At 32.0% G+C, this 17,143-nt stretch overlaps 1 protein-coding gene across 4 annotated transcripts in view; it reads right to left on the bottom strand.

Moving 5' to 3' along the window:
- The window catches only part of LOC111043767 (receptor-type tyrosine-protein phosphatase kappa), a 108,597-nt gene that overhangs the window by 11,717 nt on the left and 79,737 nt on the right, over positions 1-17,143 (bottom strand). For 2 of the 4 annotated variants that reach the window (XM_022328826.2, XM_022328814.2), the window contains exons 2-12: positions 16,856-16,971; positions 16,108-16,195; positions 13,074-13,150; positions 10,029-10,163; positions 9,073-9,210; positions 7,567-7,727; positions 5,302-5,437; positions 4,025-4,174; positions 2,020-2,119; positions 1,207-1,283; positions 240-371 (exon numbers count right to left, since the gene is read on the bottom strand). In XM_022328826.2, coding sequence (XP_022184518.1) covers positions 240-371; positions 1,207-1,283; positions 2,020-2,119; positions 4,025-4,174; positions 5,302-5,437; positions 7,567-7,727; positions 9,073-9,210; positions 10,029-10,163; positions 13,074-13,150; positions 16,108-16,195; positions 16,856-16,971 — 1,310 coding nt within the window. The remainder of the gene's footprint in view (positions 1-239; positions 372-1,206; positions 1,284-2,019; positions 2,120-4,024; positions 4,175-5,301; positions 5,438-7,566; positions 7,728-9,072; positions 9,211-10,028; positions 10,164-13,073; positions 13,151-16,107; positions 16,196-16,855; positions 16,972-17,143) is intronic. The other 2 variants (XM_039421554.1, XM_022328820.2) reach the window with 1 other exon arrangement.

Genomic DNA, 17,143 nt, shown 5'->3' with positions numbered 1-17,143 from the left:
GAGATGGTTGGAGAAGCAAGATTGAGGAGGCCAGGGCTCGATTTAGGCTGTAGGGCCATCGAAGAAGAAGAAAACTTCATTACCAATATAAAATTATTAGGTAATATAAAATTATCATTTGCAATATTGATTCGTTTAGCCTATGAGAATATGAAATGTAATGTGAAACAAGCCGAGCTCTTCTAAGTATTGTAGGTGAAAATAATTTGAATTTGTAATAGTGGTGATTTTATACTCACAGAGCCTTTTGGTGGAACACAGAGAACAACAACAGCAGAGCATTCATAATCATAGACCAATGACCAAAAGTCTCCAGGAGTGTGTTTCAATGGCCATTCTGTCACAATGTACTCCCTTGGTTTTGTGTAACCCTGCAATATAAAATAAATTCTCAAGCTATAAATTATTATATTCCTCACAAATTGTGGCTAGAAGTTTGCCACTAAATTACGAATTGTAGAACCATTTGAATTCTCATCAATATAAGAATATTCATTTATTTATTATCGCACAGCATAATAATTATGTTGATTAGTAAAGATTGATCGTATTTTCTATTATCAATATAATGTAGGCCTACTATATAGTCCAATTCCACGATTTTTTTAGTCATAACTGTCATTAAAATTGGTCTACAACTTTAATAATAGGTATTAAGCTCTGGAGTTGAATTTTCAACTCAAAATTTCAAAAAAAATCAATTTTCTGCTCTGGACTAGAATTTCCTGGTTTGCTTCAGGCCTCTATTTAGTGCGCGTAAAATCCAGATATCTCGCTGTGGTGTCTGTCACTTAATTGGCTATACTAATTCCAGTTTCATTATTGTGGATCGGTGGATGGAACATAGGCTATTCAAAGTAGTCAGAGAAAAAACTCTATTTAGAAAGCTTCATCGTTATATTTAATTAATCGACAACTTTAATTGATAAGCGTTTGATCAGAACATGAAAAATAAAATTCATGAGGATTTAAACAAGGAAGATAGGAATAGAAAGAAACTAGGATCGAAAAAAGAAACATTTATGTGAAATCTGTGTTACGTGATTACGTTGAAGGTATTGATAAACTTCAATCTTTTTCGTGTTTTTTCTCTAATACCATTCAACTTCCATCACTATTAACAAAATGATTCTTATCTATGAGAAAATTAATGGAATATATCTGAAAATTCAATTATGATGTAGTATTCTAGCATCTGGCACTTACATCAACAAATACTGCATTTATGTAGTCTGTGAAGGTATTTCCTTGGAATGATGTCAAGTAGGGTCTGAAGTTATCGGCTGAAATAGACCAGAACAGTGTTATTAAGCATGCAATATACCCAATTGGTTCAAAACCCAATATACCAAATATACCGTAATTCTATTGAGTGCGAAAAAAATGTTCATCTATAATCAATTTCCATAATTTCTCAAGTCTTTCATTTGTGAAAACTTACAATTGAATAACTTATTCAGTCTGTAATGTGATGTTTTATGACTGATTGAATAATTTGTAGATTCTAATAAGAACTATTATCATAAGCTAATCCATCAATCATAGCGTTTAAAGTATGTAAGATAGGTAGTTTTCATAAAAATATTAAAATTTATGTATTGACAAGTAGATGACGACATAGGTCTCAGGCTCTTGCATATATAATTAGGTGAAGAACGGTGAGAGAAGAGTATACCAACATATTATTCAAGTAGGCTACGGTAGGTTCCAAACTGCCTGGAAACTGATCGCGTGATTTTGAAGTGATAACTGATAATAGTCTGTCTTGGCCTCCGTCTTGAGTAGAATGAAGAGAGGTCACCACTTATCTAAATTGAAAAATTAGATACAACGCTAAAAGCACTTTTGCATTTTATTCATCCACTAAAACTTAGGAAATATCTTCGATCAATTTGTATGAAATTAATCAAAATAAATTACAGTACACAGCGAGAAAAATTGTTGATTGGTCATTCATCATTATTTGTTTGTTTTTCGATTCTTCGTGCTAAAATAACAGTAATAATGAGCTTTACTTACGAGGAACGACAAGAACATCTCTATTCTTCTCCCTGTTGTCTCCACGATGACCTCCCGCACAATCACCAATCGTAAACCTCGGCGTTTGTTTGCAAATTTGCTGTTAACAAAGAATCAGTTGATACTTATAGACCACTGATTGTGAATATGAAGTTTGACAATTATTCATGTCAATCAGGCTCGAATGTATGTTATATTCATTTAAAAATTTAGCTTGGAGCAAATCCATGTATCGCTAACAATTAAAAGGTGGCAAAATTCAACTTCTGCCTCGAAAGAAAGAAGAATGAGACAGCTCAGAAAAACACAATTCTACAGCAGAGGCGAAAAATGCTTAGGCTCGGTTGCGCAAAAGCCGGTTGAATTGTAACCTTGATTAACTTTACAAAAACCAATCAGAGAAGGCGTTTTTGAAAAGACGGCTTCTCTGATTAGTTCTCGTGGAATTAATGACGGTTAAAATTTAACTGGCTTTTGTGCAACCAGCACTTAGAGTATTAATAATTTGTGTATCACAGGAGTGGTTCGGATTTTAGTACATCATTCCACAAATTATAAATAGAAATCCAAAAACTAGTTGATGAAAAAAATTGATTGAAATAACGCCCTCCACAATGAAGAATGTTGTTTTTCTTGCTTTGAATTACCACAAGAAGAATCGTGCCAATTTGAAATGCAGGGATGCTCACGGGGGGTGCGTTTGAACTCTTAAAATTCTTGAGAGGGGGGGTGCAAAAAAGGTCATGTTTGAAATGACTACTGAATTTTTTGAGCTGAATTTAGGGAGCTACGCCCAAGGGCTTATGATCACCCCTGCCAAATGTGTTGAGATGTGACGCTCATTGAAGAATAATAGAGTGAAGAAGCTTAACAAGAAATCCCGACTTAACACGAGATATGTGACACTTTTCTTAATTCATTTGATGCTCGTTTGGCACTCTGCAACGCAGAAAGCAAGTTCAGGTGTTGGGAGTCATAACATGCACTACCTACTTTCGTACGAGCAGAATCAATTACTAAGATTGGTTTTTGCAAGATTGGGTTTGTTCAGTTGAATGAGAGAGTATTATTTCTGGAGCCACATGAAAGCAATTTCCTAATGAATAATCTCAAATAGGACGTATTTGCCTCTACACATTGATATTTGTTACACTCATTCCTAGAGAACTCACACTTCTTCAAATTAATTAACTTGATATTGAATTAACTAAATGTCAAGCACAGTATCTTCTTGACATAAAGTGAAATAAACTTGAAATTGAATTAACTAAATGTCAAGCACAGTATCCTCTTGACATAGAGTGGGAAGTATAATGATGATCCACTCACAATTTGATCCAGATTGTTCTAATTATTATTTACTTGAAATGCAAACCGAATGCGAACATCGCTCTTGTTTCAATGAGCAAATACTCCGTATAGGTATGGGAATAAATGGTTCTTCTTTAATAACTAACTTGGAATCTGAGCAAAATAAATTAATTATATTTAAATCAATGTTCTTGCTTCAATCTCCAATGATGCAATTAATGCTTCAAACAAATTAATGCAATTAATTCTCCTGTCAATTAAATGATCACACACTCACATACGCGTACATTCAATTGAGGAAGAATTTGCCATACTCTTGAATAGGGATGAATCATGCTGTCAAATTCAACTAAGAATTTTTCTATTTTTAGAAAGATAAATGTTATTAGTGTAAGCCTATATTAATGCAGGGATGCCTATAGGAGGGGGGGGGAAGACGCAGACTGAGTCTCATTGAAATATTCTTGGTGGAGGGGAGTCAAGAACAATTCTTGGAGGAGAGGTGTCATTGGGTTGGGGGGGATGTGTTAACCCCTCATTAATAATGATAGCATATCTTATCTATAAGATAAGCATAGATCTTATCCTATGATGATAGAGAATTTTCTAGTTTCATTCACTTTTCATAATTCTTCTCCATTTCCTGTTTTGCTTTATCAAATTCATAGACTAATTATTATTATGTGAAACTTACTTGATACTCCTTCTGATATTCATTGAGCTTTGTCACAGGATCCTTCATGGACTTCTGTTTTAACCTCTGAGATAGCTCCTTCACTGGAAACCATGATGTACCACACACCACGAACTCTTCCAACGTATCATAAACAAATTTGTATTGCTCCTGGAAATGAATTTATGGAAGGTTAAAAAACATATGACATGCGATTTAAAGACAATATAGGAAGTATGAGTTGTATTAACCCACAGCCTACTATCGATAGAGTAAGCCATGATTAACCCCATGCAATATAAATAAACAACCATTCAATGTATAAAGGATTATTAGAATTTCTCTACTTCTGTGAGTTTCACTAAGGCTCTTCACTTCACAATTAATTAGAATAAATTTCATATAGATTGAAATAGGTACTGTAAGTTTTAAAAAAAATATGAAACATCTTCATAGAGTAATGATTCAAATGAGAACTTCAATACCGAACTCCTATTGAAGCTCCATACATGTCAAAGGTGTAACATCAACAAATTCATAAATGTATTATTTGAATGTTCTCTGCTCATTTAGGTGAGAGGGTAGTGATTTTTAGTAGGAATTTTCATTACTACATAATTGTTGGAGAGGAAAGAAACCCTCTCGTGAATTAGTAAAAGTTGTTTTAAATTTGTGACGTTTATACAATCATGTATGATATGGGCTACAGTATTTTGTAAATCAAATCAAATCACTTCATTTGTACACATTGCATTAAATAGTAAAAGTACATAAATTTCATGATTGAACAAAAAACATTATTTAAAATAAGTGCTGATATATTATCAATCTGTATAAGTCTTAGTTTTATATATGGAGTGGAATTCAGTTAGCCTACTATATGAGCAATAAAACAGTAAAGTGGAATTCCTCAATAAGACTATACGACTGTGAATGAAGGAGAGTTCCCATTAATAGAGTGATATCTATATTTTATGCGCTCTGTACTGTGAACTTATGAGCTATGCTATGAAAATAATTTAGGCCGTTTAGGCCCGGTTGCTTTTCAAAAAGAAGGCTTCCCTGATTGGTTCTCGTGAAATCAATCACGATTAAAACTTAACCGGCTTTTGTGCAGCCGGCACTTCAAGTTTATTCAGAGTACACATTTTTATCAGCAGAGAAGAGTGTATTGTAAATGTACAAGTGGAATAGCAAAAGGTAGCTTAAGACCAGAATGAAGCAAATGTTACACTGTATTATAATAGAATTATTGAGAGTTCTAACATAAAATATAGGAATACGAATGAATCACTCACTAAAGTTTCTATCAGTCCTTTTCTTGATTGTCTCAGCATTTTCAAGTATCCGAAAACATCAAAAGCGTCCTCTTCCTCAGCCAGCTCCATATTGGCATCAATCGCCAGATACACCCCTGACCTGCCTCCTCCATCGCTGCAAATCAAACCAAACTCTCAAATAACTTGCTATGTGGGTTGAAAGTGCATTCATTCATTCATTCATGCAATAGGCCTACATACGAAATTGGTTCACATAAGCACGGCACTGGATTTAGGAATGACATACAATAAAATCGGGGTAGGTATTGTTGGAAAATCAACTGATAACAACCCACATAGAAATAGAGATTTCTTTGGAAAGTTAGTAATTCATGTCATTTTGGTCTATCGATGATTGAGAATAACACAATGCTTCAAATAAAATACAAATAGAATAATACAAATAAAATGCTTCCATATATATTATCTTTCATTCTCCATTCAATACCGATTTCTGTAAAAAATCATCTACAACATTGAATAATGGTCGGGACACACATATCCGCATCGAGCCCGTGCCGCGGCACGGCCGTGTAACGGACGTACTACGGCGAGTGAGAAAACAAATTATTTCAAACGTGTAGGGACACATACTACCGCACCGCGTCAGCACCGTCACTGTGTTTGTTGCCCGAGCCGTGCCCGCGCCGTCACCGTCTAGTTTGTTCAGCTAATTTTTGACTAAGACGGTGCGGCCTCGTTCAACATGGAGAATAGGAAACTGATTGAAGGGATACGGAATTTCCCAGTTTTGTACGATCAAAGTGATGAAAAAAATGGTTGAACGGGAAAATGAGTTGATCTAATAAAAGTAAAATTATAACCATAGAGAAAGGATAAGCATAAGTATATATTGCTTGTCTCTGGTATAACCAAATAATAAGTTGAGCCAAAGGTATAATAGATACAATAAGTAATAAAATAAACAGCAAAAAGTATAAAAGAAGGAGCCCGTGACTGTGTCTTAAATTTTAGATTTAAAACTAATTACGTTTAGATACATAAGGCAGAAGATAACAATTTTATTGCTGATCTATATTTACGATACATGACTGAATGTGGTATTGTTATGCACCGAAATATATACCAGCACTATGATTCTCATTTTCTGTGTCTACAGGTAATTAGTTTAAAATTGAAAAAATATAAATTTAAATCGGATGTAACAAGCTTCAATACTGTTATATTATTAATAATAGTTTAACACATTCAGAAATCAGACCACAGTAGCACTACAGAACTGAGACACTGCTGCCGCTCGGCTGTCGCACGGATATGTGTGTTCTCCTACCGTCATTACCGTGTCACGGACGTAGTTCGCCGTACCTCGGCACGGGCTCGGTGCGGTTATATGTGTCACGAGCTTAATAGGTAAATAAATAAATGTGGCATTTTTTTGCAATACCAACCTACATATTCAGTAGATACTGCGATACAGCCCACTAGTAATTATTAGTAAATACCACTCGAGCCACTTTTACGCAGTATCACCCGACAAGGACTTTTTTGGGAAGTAACTAATATATATTTGAAATAATATTTGTTACAAGCAATATTCATGAGATAGATGTAGTCTCCATAGGCAGTTACAAGCTCTCACCTATTCCTCAGTGATATTCTCGCACCACATAGTAGTAAGGCTACACAATATTTCTTTACATATAAAACCGTAATCAAGGAAATTTCCAATGCCCTTGCCGGTAACAATTACATTTTTATATCTACCAAAACTTTGGTTATTATATTTCTCATAACTGATTTTGACATCAATTATAATCATTAGTTTCCGAAATTAATTTCAAGTGGAGACGCTTCATTTTTTTAAAAACTCTCAATGAAGTAAAGGTACTTTATTTTCAGAGCCGAAGTGGCTGATATTATTTTGATGAAAATAACATTAGCCATCCAGCTCTACAAAGTTTTGCTTTTCTCTAAAAACGTCTAAAAACTTTTACGTCATATCCTGAATTTGAAAATGTTAAGGGAAATTCAATTGAGATTCAAGCTCCATCTCAAATGCAAATACAAATGATTAAACATTGAGAACACGTCAATTATTCAGTGAAATAGACTGATATTGTTGTCAAGTTGTCACCGTTCTTGTCAGCTCGAACATACACTGGAAACAGTTTTGAAACTTGCATGAACGCTTGTTGAGAAGTTTGTTGAAAGGCGCAGACGGTGCTCAACTTCAGCACACAATAGCCTACCGGAGCGTTTCTATTGGCAACTGGGTTAACTCACTTGCAATGCACGACAATTGGACCTTCCTGCGACGTCCGATAGGAACCCACCACCGCCCTTATCCGTCTCCGGAATTCGAGGATCGCATTCGAAAAAGGACACGTGTGACACGGCCATTCTGTGTAGTGGAATTGCAACAGTGAGCGCTCCTCTTCCTCTTCCTGCCAATCAATAATAGTCTATCATCAGTACGAGAGTGTTACATAAATATTATCTGTCTATCATCAGATTCATTTTATAGTCAGTGGAAATGAGGGGATGGCAGAGTTGTCAAGTCCCGTATCTCCACCACCTTCTAAAGTAGATAGCATGATTGAATTCAACTCTAATTCCGATGTAATATTAATTGTTGATTCTAGTTAAAAAGTATTAATTCATATTCAAGAAAATAATATTTTTTAAACATTGATTAATCAATTTCCATGATTGATGTTAAATATTTTCGTATTCTACGAGTTCATGAGAAAAATATTCACCAAAAGTCGCAATATTTAGCAATACTGAAACCGCAAAACTTTTCATCAACTCAGTGACATGAAGTAAGAGTAAAAAATAGTCTTTCAAGAATGAATGGGGCCTGGTTCAAAAAACACCACTCTCTCATTTGAGTTATTTTCTCATGAATGTCTCAGAACCATTCAAAATATTCATTTTTCAGCTTATCATGAACATGGAATAACTGATGCGATATCAAAGTGAACTAGAGTAATAGAGTTCTTTGAATTTTCAAGGGTTGGTTCAAATATACACCAGATACAAATTGTTGGATCTCCATCGAGCAATATAAAAAACTTCTTCAATCTTTTTTTTCCATCACGAACTGCTTATTATTGAATCAAAGATTTAAAAAACTTAGATAAAAACTTATAATGTACCTCGTTTTACATGTGATGTGATGATTATTTCCTCATCAGGACTCTATTCTCTTCTACTTTCCAGCCAAGAATATTCGTATGAATAGAAAAAATAGAATATTTCAATCAAAACATTGGATGGTTTTGTTTTATATACTAGTGCAAATAAGAGTTTGTGTTTGGGCCTTAACAATATTTATTTATTTATTTATTTAATTGACAATTACAAATCATAATTACAATATAATATGATTGGGAGAAGACAACAGGCATAGCCCAAATTTTTACAAATAAAAGTTTCAAAAAAGAATGAGGTTATAATTCCACTTTTCACTTCAAAGAGTCCAATTTCTACTTCAAAACTAATGACTAAACTAAAAATTTTAAATTTTGATATTTAAAAACTAATTAAAAACAAAAATATTTCACTCAAATCTCTACAAATTGGAAATTTTTGAGTCATTTGCAAAATTTTGAGCCAGAAAAGAAACACAACTTCACTATTAGCACAGCTGTTTGTAATATTGATTGGAATCGAATTATTATCCTTTCGTAATATTGTTTGTTTTAAAGATTTGCACCTCCAATAGATACAAAAATTGGAAGAGACATCTCAAAATTTGAATCTTGAAAGGATTCAAGTCATACTCACAGTTCCTTGTTTGTATATTATCCTTATTGTTCGTATGTGGAAATTGGCAAGTTCTTCTTCTTTCTTCACTGAAATATTGAGATCGCCGTAGTTTTCACTTTTCACCTTGGCTGATGGCCAATATTGCATACACATTACCTGTTGAAAACAATTCACCAAGCATTAATGGATTTCTATTTGTGCTCATCTATTCATCAGTTTGAAATGAATATTTCTGATTGGCAGAGTGCAACTAGTGGCTAAATTAATTCTTTCAATCTTAGTGCTTTATGAATAAATTCTCAATAAATGATAATATGAATAAAGGAAACAGAAAAGAGTTGAGTCGGATTTGTAAAAAAAATGATAATCACATCGTGGAATGATGAGAGTTTTCTAGGATTCTATAATTTTCCAGTTCCAATTTCTTGAATCTGTTATAATATCTATCAGTAATAGATTACATATCAAAAAATATCAGTATTTTGGCTATTCGTCACTCATTATACAATGCGAGCTAGCCTATGTCATTTTCATTGTTATTTCCATTTTTGCCTTGGTTGTTGTTGGTGTCTTGGAGGAATTTTTTCATGGAAAAAAATTGTTTATCTGTTTGTTCATTTGAGTCTATAGTGAGGTCCACGTTATAATGGCAGAGGATAAAGATAGAAGAATAGCGATGCCGATTCTCTGCTTTAATTAATTATATTTCTACACTGTCAAAAACATAATTGTCATCGTTGTGTACCTATAAAAGGATAGTACCACTGGCTTTGTCGAATGATATACAAGGATAGCAAAACCAAAGTTGATCAAATACTGTCATTATAACGTGGACATCACTATATATCCCTGAAAATAAAGGTATAAGATGAATCTTGAAACTGTGTCCTTGAAAACGTGAATGAGTTTGTACCAGGTATGCTATGTATATTTTGAAGTGCAGGCTAACTTAGCAGGATATATTTGAAGCTCACCTTGATAAAATCGAACGTTTTCGTCAACATAACAATACAACTGGCGTTTTCTTGCCATATCATCTTCCAGAAATCATTCACCGTCGTTTCTGTAGGGCCTTGAGCCACAATATAGGCATTCGGTTTCAAAAGGCTCTGTAACAGATATAAGAAAACATTATCATGATAAAAACATTCTTCTATAATTTCCAAACAAACACGATAAAACAAGATTGGGCTGATAGGAAGATAATGTTGAAAAATTGTTTGGAATCATTGACCGAGCGAAGTGAGGTCTAAGATTCAAGTTGACGGTTTGGCATTTTTCTTAATGTTTAAATGTTGAAATGTTTAAATGTTTAAATGTTTAAATGTTTGAATGTTTAAATGTTTAAATGTTTAAATGTTTAAATGTTTAAATGTTTAAATGTTTAAATGTTTAAATGTTTAAATGTTTAAATTTTAAATGTTTAAATGTTTAAATGTTTAAATGTTTAAATGTTAAATGTTTAAATGTTTAAATGTTTAAATGTTTAAATTTTAAATGTTTAAATGTTTAAATGTTTAAATGTTTAAATGTTTAAATGTTTAAATGTTTAAATGTTTAAATGTTTAAATGTTTAAATGTTTAAATGTTTAAATGTTTAAATGTTTAAATGTTTAAAGTTTAAATGTTTAAATGTTTAAATGTTTAAATGTTTAAATGTTTAAATGTTAAATGTTTAAATGTTTAAATGTTTAAATGTTTAAATGTTTAAAGTTTAAATGTTTAAATGTTTAAATGTTTAAATGTTTAATGTTTAAATGTTTAAATGTTTAAATGTTTAAATGTTTAAATGTTTAAATGTTTAAATGTTTAAATGTTTAAATGTTTAAATGTTTAAATGTTTAATGTTTAAATGTTTAAATGTTTAAATGTTAAATGTTTAAATGTTAAATGTTTAAATGTTTAAATGTTTAAATGTTTAAATGTTTAAATGTTTAAATGTTTAAATGTTTAATGTTTAAATGTTTAAATGTTTAAATGTTTAAATGTTTAAATGTTTAAATGTTAAATGTTTAAATGTTTAAATGTTTAAATGTTTAAATGTTTAAATGTTTAAATGTTTAAATGTTAAATGTTTAAATGTTTAAATGTTTAAATGTTTAAATGTTTAAATGTTTAAATGTTTAAATGTTTAAAGTTTAAATGTTTAAATGTTTAAATGTTTAAATGTTTAAATGTTAAATGTTTAAATGTTAAATGTTAAATGTTTAAATGTTAAATGTTTAAATGTTAAATGTTTAAATGTTTAAATGTTTAAATGTTTAAATGGTTAAATGTTTAAATGTTTAAATGTTTAAATGTTTAAATGTTTAAATGTTTAAATGTTTAAATGTTTAAATGTTTAAATGTTTAAATGTTTAAATGTTTAATGTTTAAATGTTTAAATGTTAAATGTTTAAATGTTTAAATGGTTAAATGTTTAAATGTTTAAATGTTTAAATGTTTAAATGTTTAAATGTTAAATGTTTAAATGTTTAAATGTTTAAATGTTAAATGTTTAAATGTTTAAATGTTTAAATGTTTAAATGTTTAAATGTTAAATGTTTAAATGTTTAATGTTTAAATGTTTAAATGTTAAATGTTTAAATGTTAAATGTTTAAATGTTTAAATGTTTAAATGTTTAAATGTTTAAATGTTAAATGTTTAAATGTTTAAATGTTTAAATGTTTAAATGTTTAATGTTTAAATGTTAAATGTTTAAATGTTTAAATGTTTAAATGTTTAAATGTTTAAATGTTTAATGTTTAAATGTTTAAATGTTTAAATGTTTGAATGTTTAAATGTTTAAATGTTAAATGTTTAAATGTTTAAATGTTTAAATGTTTAAATGTTTAAATGTTTAAATGTTTAAATGTTTAATGTTTAAATGTTTAATGTTTAAATGTTTAAATGTTTAAATGTTTAAATGTTTAAATGTTTAAATGTTTAAATGTTTAAATGTTTAAATGTTTAAATGTTTAAATGTTTAAATGTTTAAATTTTAAATGTTTAAATGTTTAAATGTTTAAATGTTTAAATGTTTAAATGTTTAAATGTTTAAATGTTTAAATGTTAAATGTTTAAATGTTTAAATGTTTAAATGTTAAATGTTTTAAATGTTTAAATGTTTAAATGTTTAAATGTTTAAATGTTTAATGTTTAAATGTTTAAATGTTTAAATGTTTAAATGTTTAAATGTTTAAATGTTTAAATGTTTAAATGTTTAAATTTTTAAATGTTTAAATGTTTAAATGTTTAAATGTTACCCAAACGCGGTAATAGATTTTTATGAAATTTGACAGGTATGTTCCTTTTTTCATTGCGCGTCAACGTATATACAAGGTTTTTGGAATTTTTTCATTTCAAGGATAATATAAAAGGAAAAAGGAGCCTCCTTCATACACCAATATTAGAGAAAAAATCAGACTAAAGAATTATTCATCATAAATCAGCTGACAAGTGATTACACAGATGTGTGGAGAAGCCAGTCTATTGCTGTATTTCCATAAGGTCTATAGTTTCAATCAGGTACTTGTGGATGAAAATACTGCGTGAGGTCTACTGTTCACAGAACTACTAGTTTTAGTAATAATCATCAGCGTAATCACCATTAGTACTTCCAATTGCAGTACTGTAGTTTTCTCACTTGTTGGCTACTACCTGAATATTGATTATACTGTCACCAATTTTATTAAATGACAGTTACTCTCATTAGTCAATGAGAGTCAAAATGACGACTTCTATTACTGTTACTTCATTATTTGTATCAAACTCTACACGTGAATTTCGTACATTGAAACAATCTCACTTATAAATCACAACACAGATAACTACTCCATTCTGCTTAGAAAATACAGCTACTGGGTTTAATTTTGAGTTTTTTCATGAAAAAATTCCAATTTTTACCAAGAACCAAATCAATACAACTTAAATTATACAGTTGATTATCGAGCTTAATAATAGTAGACTGCGTGTTATTTATAAACTATACGTCCTGAGAATTATTAGGTAGCTTATAATAATTAATTTTCAAACTCACATCAACGTAAGAAGCGTTGACATAATCTGAATCTGGCACATCTTCTAATGGGTCCAATACTACACGATTATAATCATCTGAAAAAGATCAAGATTAAATCAAATTGAATTATCATTAAATATTTTTTCCTACACTTTATCGGCGTACAATACAACAACTCCAAATGTTGATTCAAATGATTGGGACAGCTTCAAGTTTGTTTCCCAACATTTTGTTGATATTACACCCACCTCCAGTCAATGCTCTTCAAATGGATGGAGTATCTATGTCGAATTGAAAACAGTAATATCGGCATTTTTTATTAGTACGAGCAATCCATGAGAGATTAATGTAACTTCTATTTTTTTGCCCCCTGTGGGTTGGGGGAGCTTTGAGACGATCATCATACTCAAAAATGTGTTGAAAACCAGAATTCACCCACAGTATATATCCATGCTTGTCGTAGGAGGCGACTAAAATGGACCTCAAGGCAACTCCAGAAGTTGCCTTGCCTTCAAACCCACGTGATCCTCCCCATCAGGGCAGTTTCGGAAGGGGAAAAAAACCCAAGAGAACAGAGATGGGTGAAACTACAGGCACAAATGTGGGTCAAGAGGCTGAGTCGAGGGTGGCCGGGCGCCGGGCGTCCCCTCTCTCAGCGGAAGGACCTACAAAAAGGCCAGGAGTGGAACTCACGTAGGTCACGAGTTGGTGGGTGGAGAGGCCATAACTCACCACTGCTCAAAGAAGGGCGGCCATTTTTAGGCAAAACTTCTTGGAAGAGGTGAGGATTTGACCCTGCGAAGTTTCTAAGGGGCAAAAAGAAAAAACCAAGAGACCAGTGATGGGTGAAAAACCAGGCACAAATGTGGGTCAAGAGGCTGAGTCAAGGGTGGCCGGGCGCCCTAGAGGCAACTTGGCCGCCCCTTCCTCAGGGAAGGACCTACAAAAAAAGGCCAGGAGTGGAACTCGTAGGTCACGAGGACTAATCAGTCTGAAGAGCCAAGCATATCATACTGGATTGCGACAAGGATTGCAAGTAGGTGATGAATGGAAGTATAGGGAAAAACTCCTGTTTCTTGTAAAGGACACAGGTATTGGTTTGCCTAACTAACATACTACTTGGGAACACAATAAGCTTCGGTTGACGTATGTGGTTCTTTGAACCTTTGGATCCTTGAATACGTCCCTTCAAAAACAATAAACAAACAATAAACTTCTATTTTCCCTACTCCCTCATACCACTTCTTTTCTTTTTGTTACCTATACCTACATTTTATTATCATTTCAAGTATAATTATCTTTATTATAGGCCTATTCATCTTAGCTTGTGGTATTGTGAGATTTTTCATTTGGTTTGTTCAATTCAGTTAATTTAGCATTGCATTCGAGGATTGAGTGTAAGAGAAGGCCGGCTGCGCCCTAACTGCATCCTCTAAGGTCGGATGAAGGCAGCTATCATATTATATTCACTCCTAGTAAAGTAACGGTAGCGATTCTATTATATTCTCTCCTAGATCAAAATAATTTCATATTTTGGATAATTGAATATGATACTAAATATCAAAATAGTAATCTATTCTATTCATACCAAAATATTGTAAAAATGTCAGCGCAATTAACCATTAACCATCAGATGGGGAATAATAAATAATTCACTAGTGAAATATATATTTCAAACGTATATCTTCTATCAACCATACAGTACTAAACAAAGTACCATCACAATCAGAAAGCCCCTTCGCAAGAACCTTATTTATTATACTTATTTAGTTCACATATTATCAAGAACTGGCTGGAGTGAATTAAAAGTTCAAAAAGTGTAAGAGCAGGGTGAGCTATTATTTCAATACAACTGTTACCTATTACTTCGAGAATTTTCTGGAATGGAAATTCAATGGAAAGCCCTCAAGTGTTTTGACATGAGTATTGGTTGAATATAAATATGAAAATCCACATTCTCATATATTGGAAACGCTATTAAAATGCAATGTTACTAGAATTTCCTCTAATTCCAAAATTACCGTACATATTCCTTTTGATTTCTCCTTAAATCTATAGTAACCACTAAAGAGCTTTAGGGCCAGTATTGGAGTAAAATGTGGAACAAGAACACGAAAACACACATTTCCATGAATTGGAATCATTATTGAAATTCTCCATCTGAGAGAGCAAACTTGGGATGTAATTGAGCAGAATAAATGTTAAATAACGAGCTCGAGGCTGAAAAGCTCAGAGGTTCACCGAAACTTTGCAAATTGACTTCCGAACTGATATAGACCGGGGGAGTTTACTGATTAATTCACGAGCGTGGAAACTGTTGGCGTTCAATAAAGATGAGATGCAGATTGGTGACTCAAAATCAAAACGTTAAAATTACCCAACTTCATCCAACCTAATCTTCAATATTATGAAGAAAAGAATTGGATTATACATGTACAGGTAAGGAAATACACGAATGACGCATCATCGTTGTGATTCAAAGTTTACGCAACAATAAAAATTCAACCAAACAGCTTTCCCCAAATGAATCCGTGGCATGATTGCTAACACGTGTGATTCATGAATCAATGGATGCGGGTTCGAGACCAATCGAACCCTTTTTTTCGGCTGAAAATTTTCAACTCTGATGAAGATTATCCATGTTATTTTAACGGAATTGTGTTATTTTCTCATGTTTTCTGGTCATAGAAAGATTGCATTCTACAACACAAAATTTTCCCCAGTGCAAAGCACGCGTTAGCTCCTAGTAATAAATTAGTCTAGGTTAACAGGGTATGGGATGGTATCTATCAGTTACTAATAATTACGAATAATTTGATGGAACATGAAATGTTAATAATAGAACGTAGTTACCTGATATACAGTAATCATTCTTAATGCACAGAGATGGAATTTAATTTATTTTTATTCATAATGTAAATAGGCGAGTGGATGGAATTGGAATTTTATATCCAAAAATTTCAGAAATCATGCAAATCTGTAGATTTTTTAATTCAAAATGGTTTTTTATCAATCTGTGGTTAAATTATATAAAAAATTATTCGATACTTACAAGGAATGCACTTTGGGTTTTGGTTCTTCTCTTTGTTGTCAGGCTTTGTAGCATGCCTGCAGGAGTGTGTTTCGACTTTGATAGCAGTCTGAAATATTTTTAAAAAATCACTTATATTTTCAAGTAATCTTGAAGAAGTTTCTGATAAATTATCGAACCAAGTCACCACACTTTAGTGCCTCTACATTATGGAATACTGTTATCTAATCTTATCACAGGGGTGCCTTCCCTCTCCCTCAAATCCTATGGACGCACCCCTCCCCCTAAATTTAAATTTATAAAAAATCAGTTTCTACGCCCTATAAAAAATGCTGTCAGTAGTCATTTCAACCCCGTACCCCCCCCCCCGCCAACCATCAAGAATTTCAAGGACGCATACTGCTCGCGTCCAAGTTCCCCCTTTGGACACCCCTGCTTATTATCAATAGGTTTTTCACCGATAATCTAGCATCGGATCAACATGGAAAACTGATGAAATAGGATAATGCTATTTTGTGTTGGTTGATAAAAGGATTACTCTTGAATTAATACATTTGAAAAAGTAATGAGTTCTTTGGAAAAGAACTCATGAAAAATAACACATATGAAAAATTATTGTTTTTTTTATAATTTACTTTTTCCTCTGTGATATAAATTATAGGAAACTAAAAATATGGGAACATTACATGGGTTCTATTCTCTCCCTTATTCTTAGAAACTTATAGAAATAGTTCTATTCTTAAAATTGTTTAAATATGTGAACTCTTACCTGAAACTCAACTTTGTACAATACAGGGAATTTTCGTCGTTGTTCACAATGCTTTGTAAAGTCTTTTAATGGAATTGGCTTGTTAGGAATTGTTGACATAACCCCATTATTCTCTTCTGGAACAAACACAAATCAAGCAATAAAGGAATTAGATCAGAGTTGAATAGTATCTGTAAACACGCTATGACAAGAATTAGTGAAAGCAATTTATACTAAAATAATTGAAAATTGGAATATCAACTTCAACCGAAAGGCAATATGCAAGTTTCTTCGTAGAAAATAAACTCT

Source organism: Nilaparvata lugens, chromosome 2, assembly GCF_014356525.2.
Source record: "Nilaparvata lugens isolate BPH chromosome 2, ASM1435652v1, whole genome shotgun sequence".
Lineage (NCBI taxonomy): Eukaryota > Metazoa > Arthropoda > Insecta > Hemiptera > Delphacidae > Nilaparvata > Nilaparvata lugens.
Note: the sequence above shows the minus strand (reverse complement) of the source record. Positions and strands in the feature narration are given on the sequence as shown.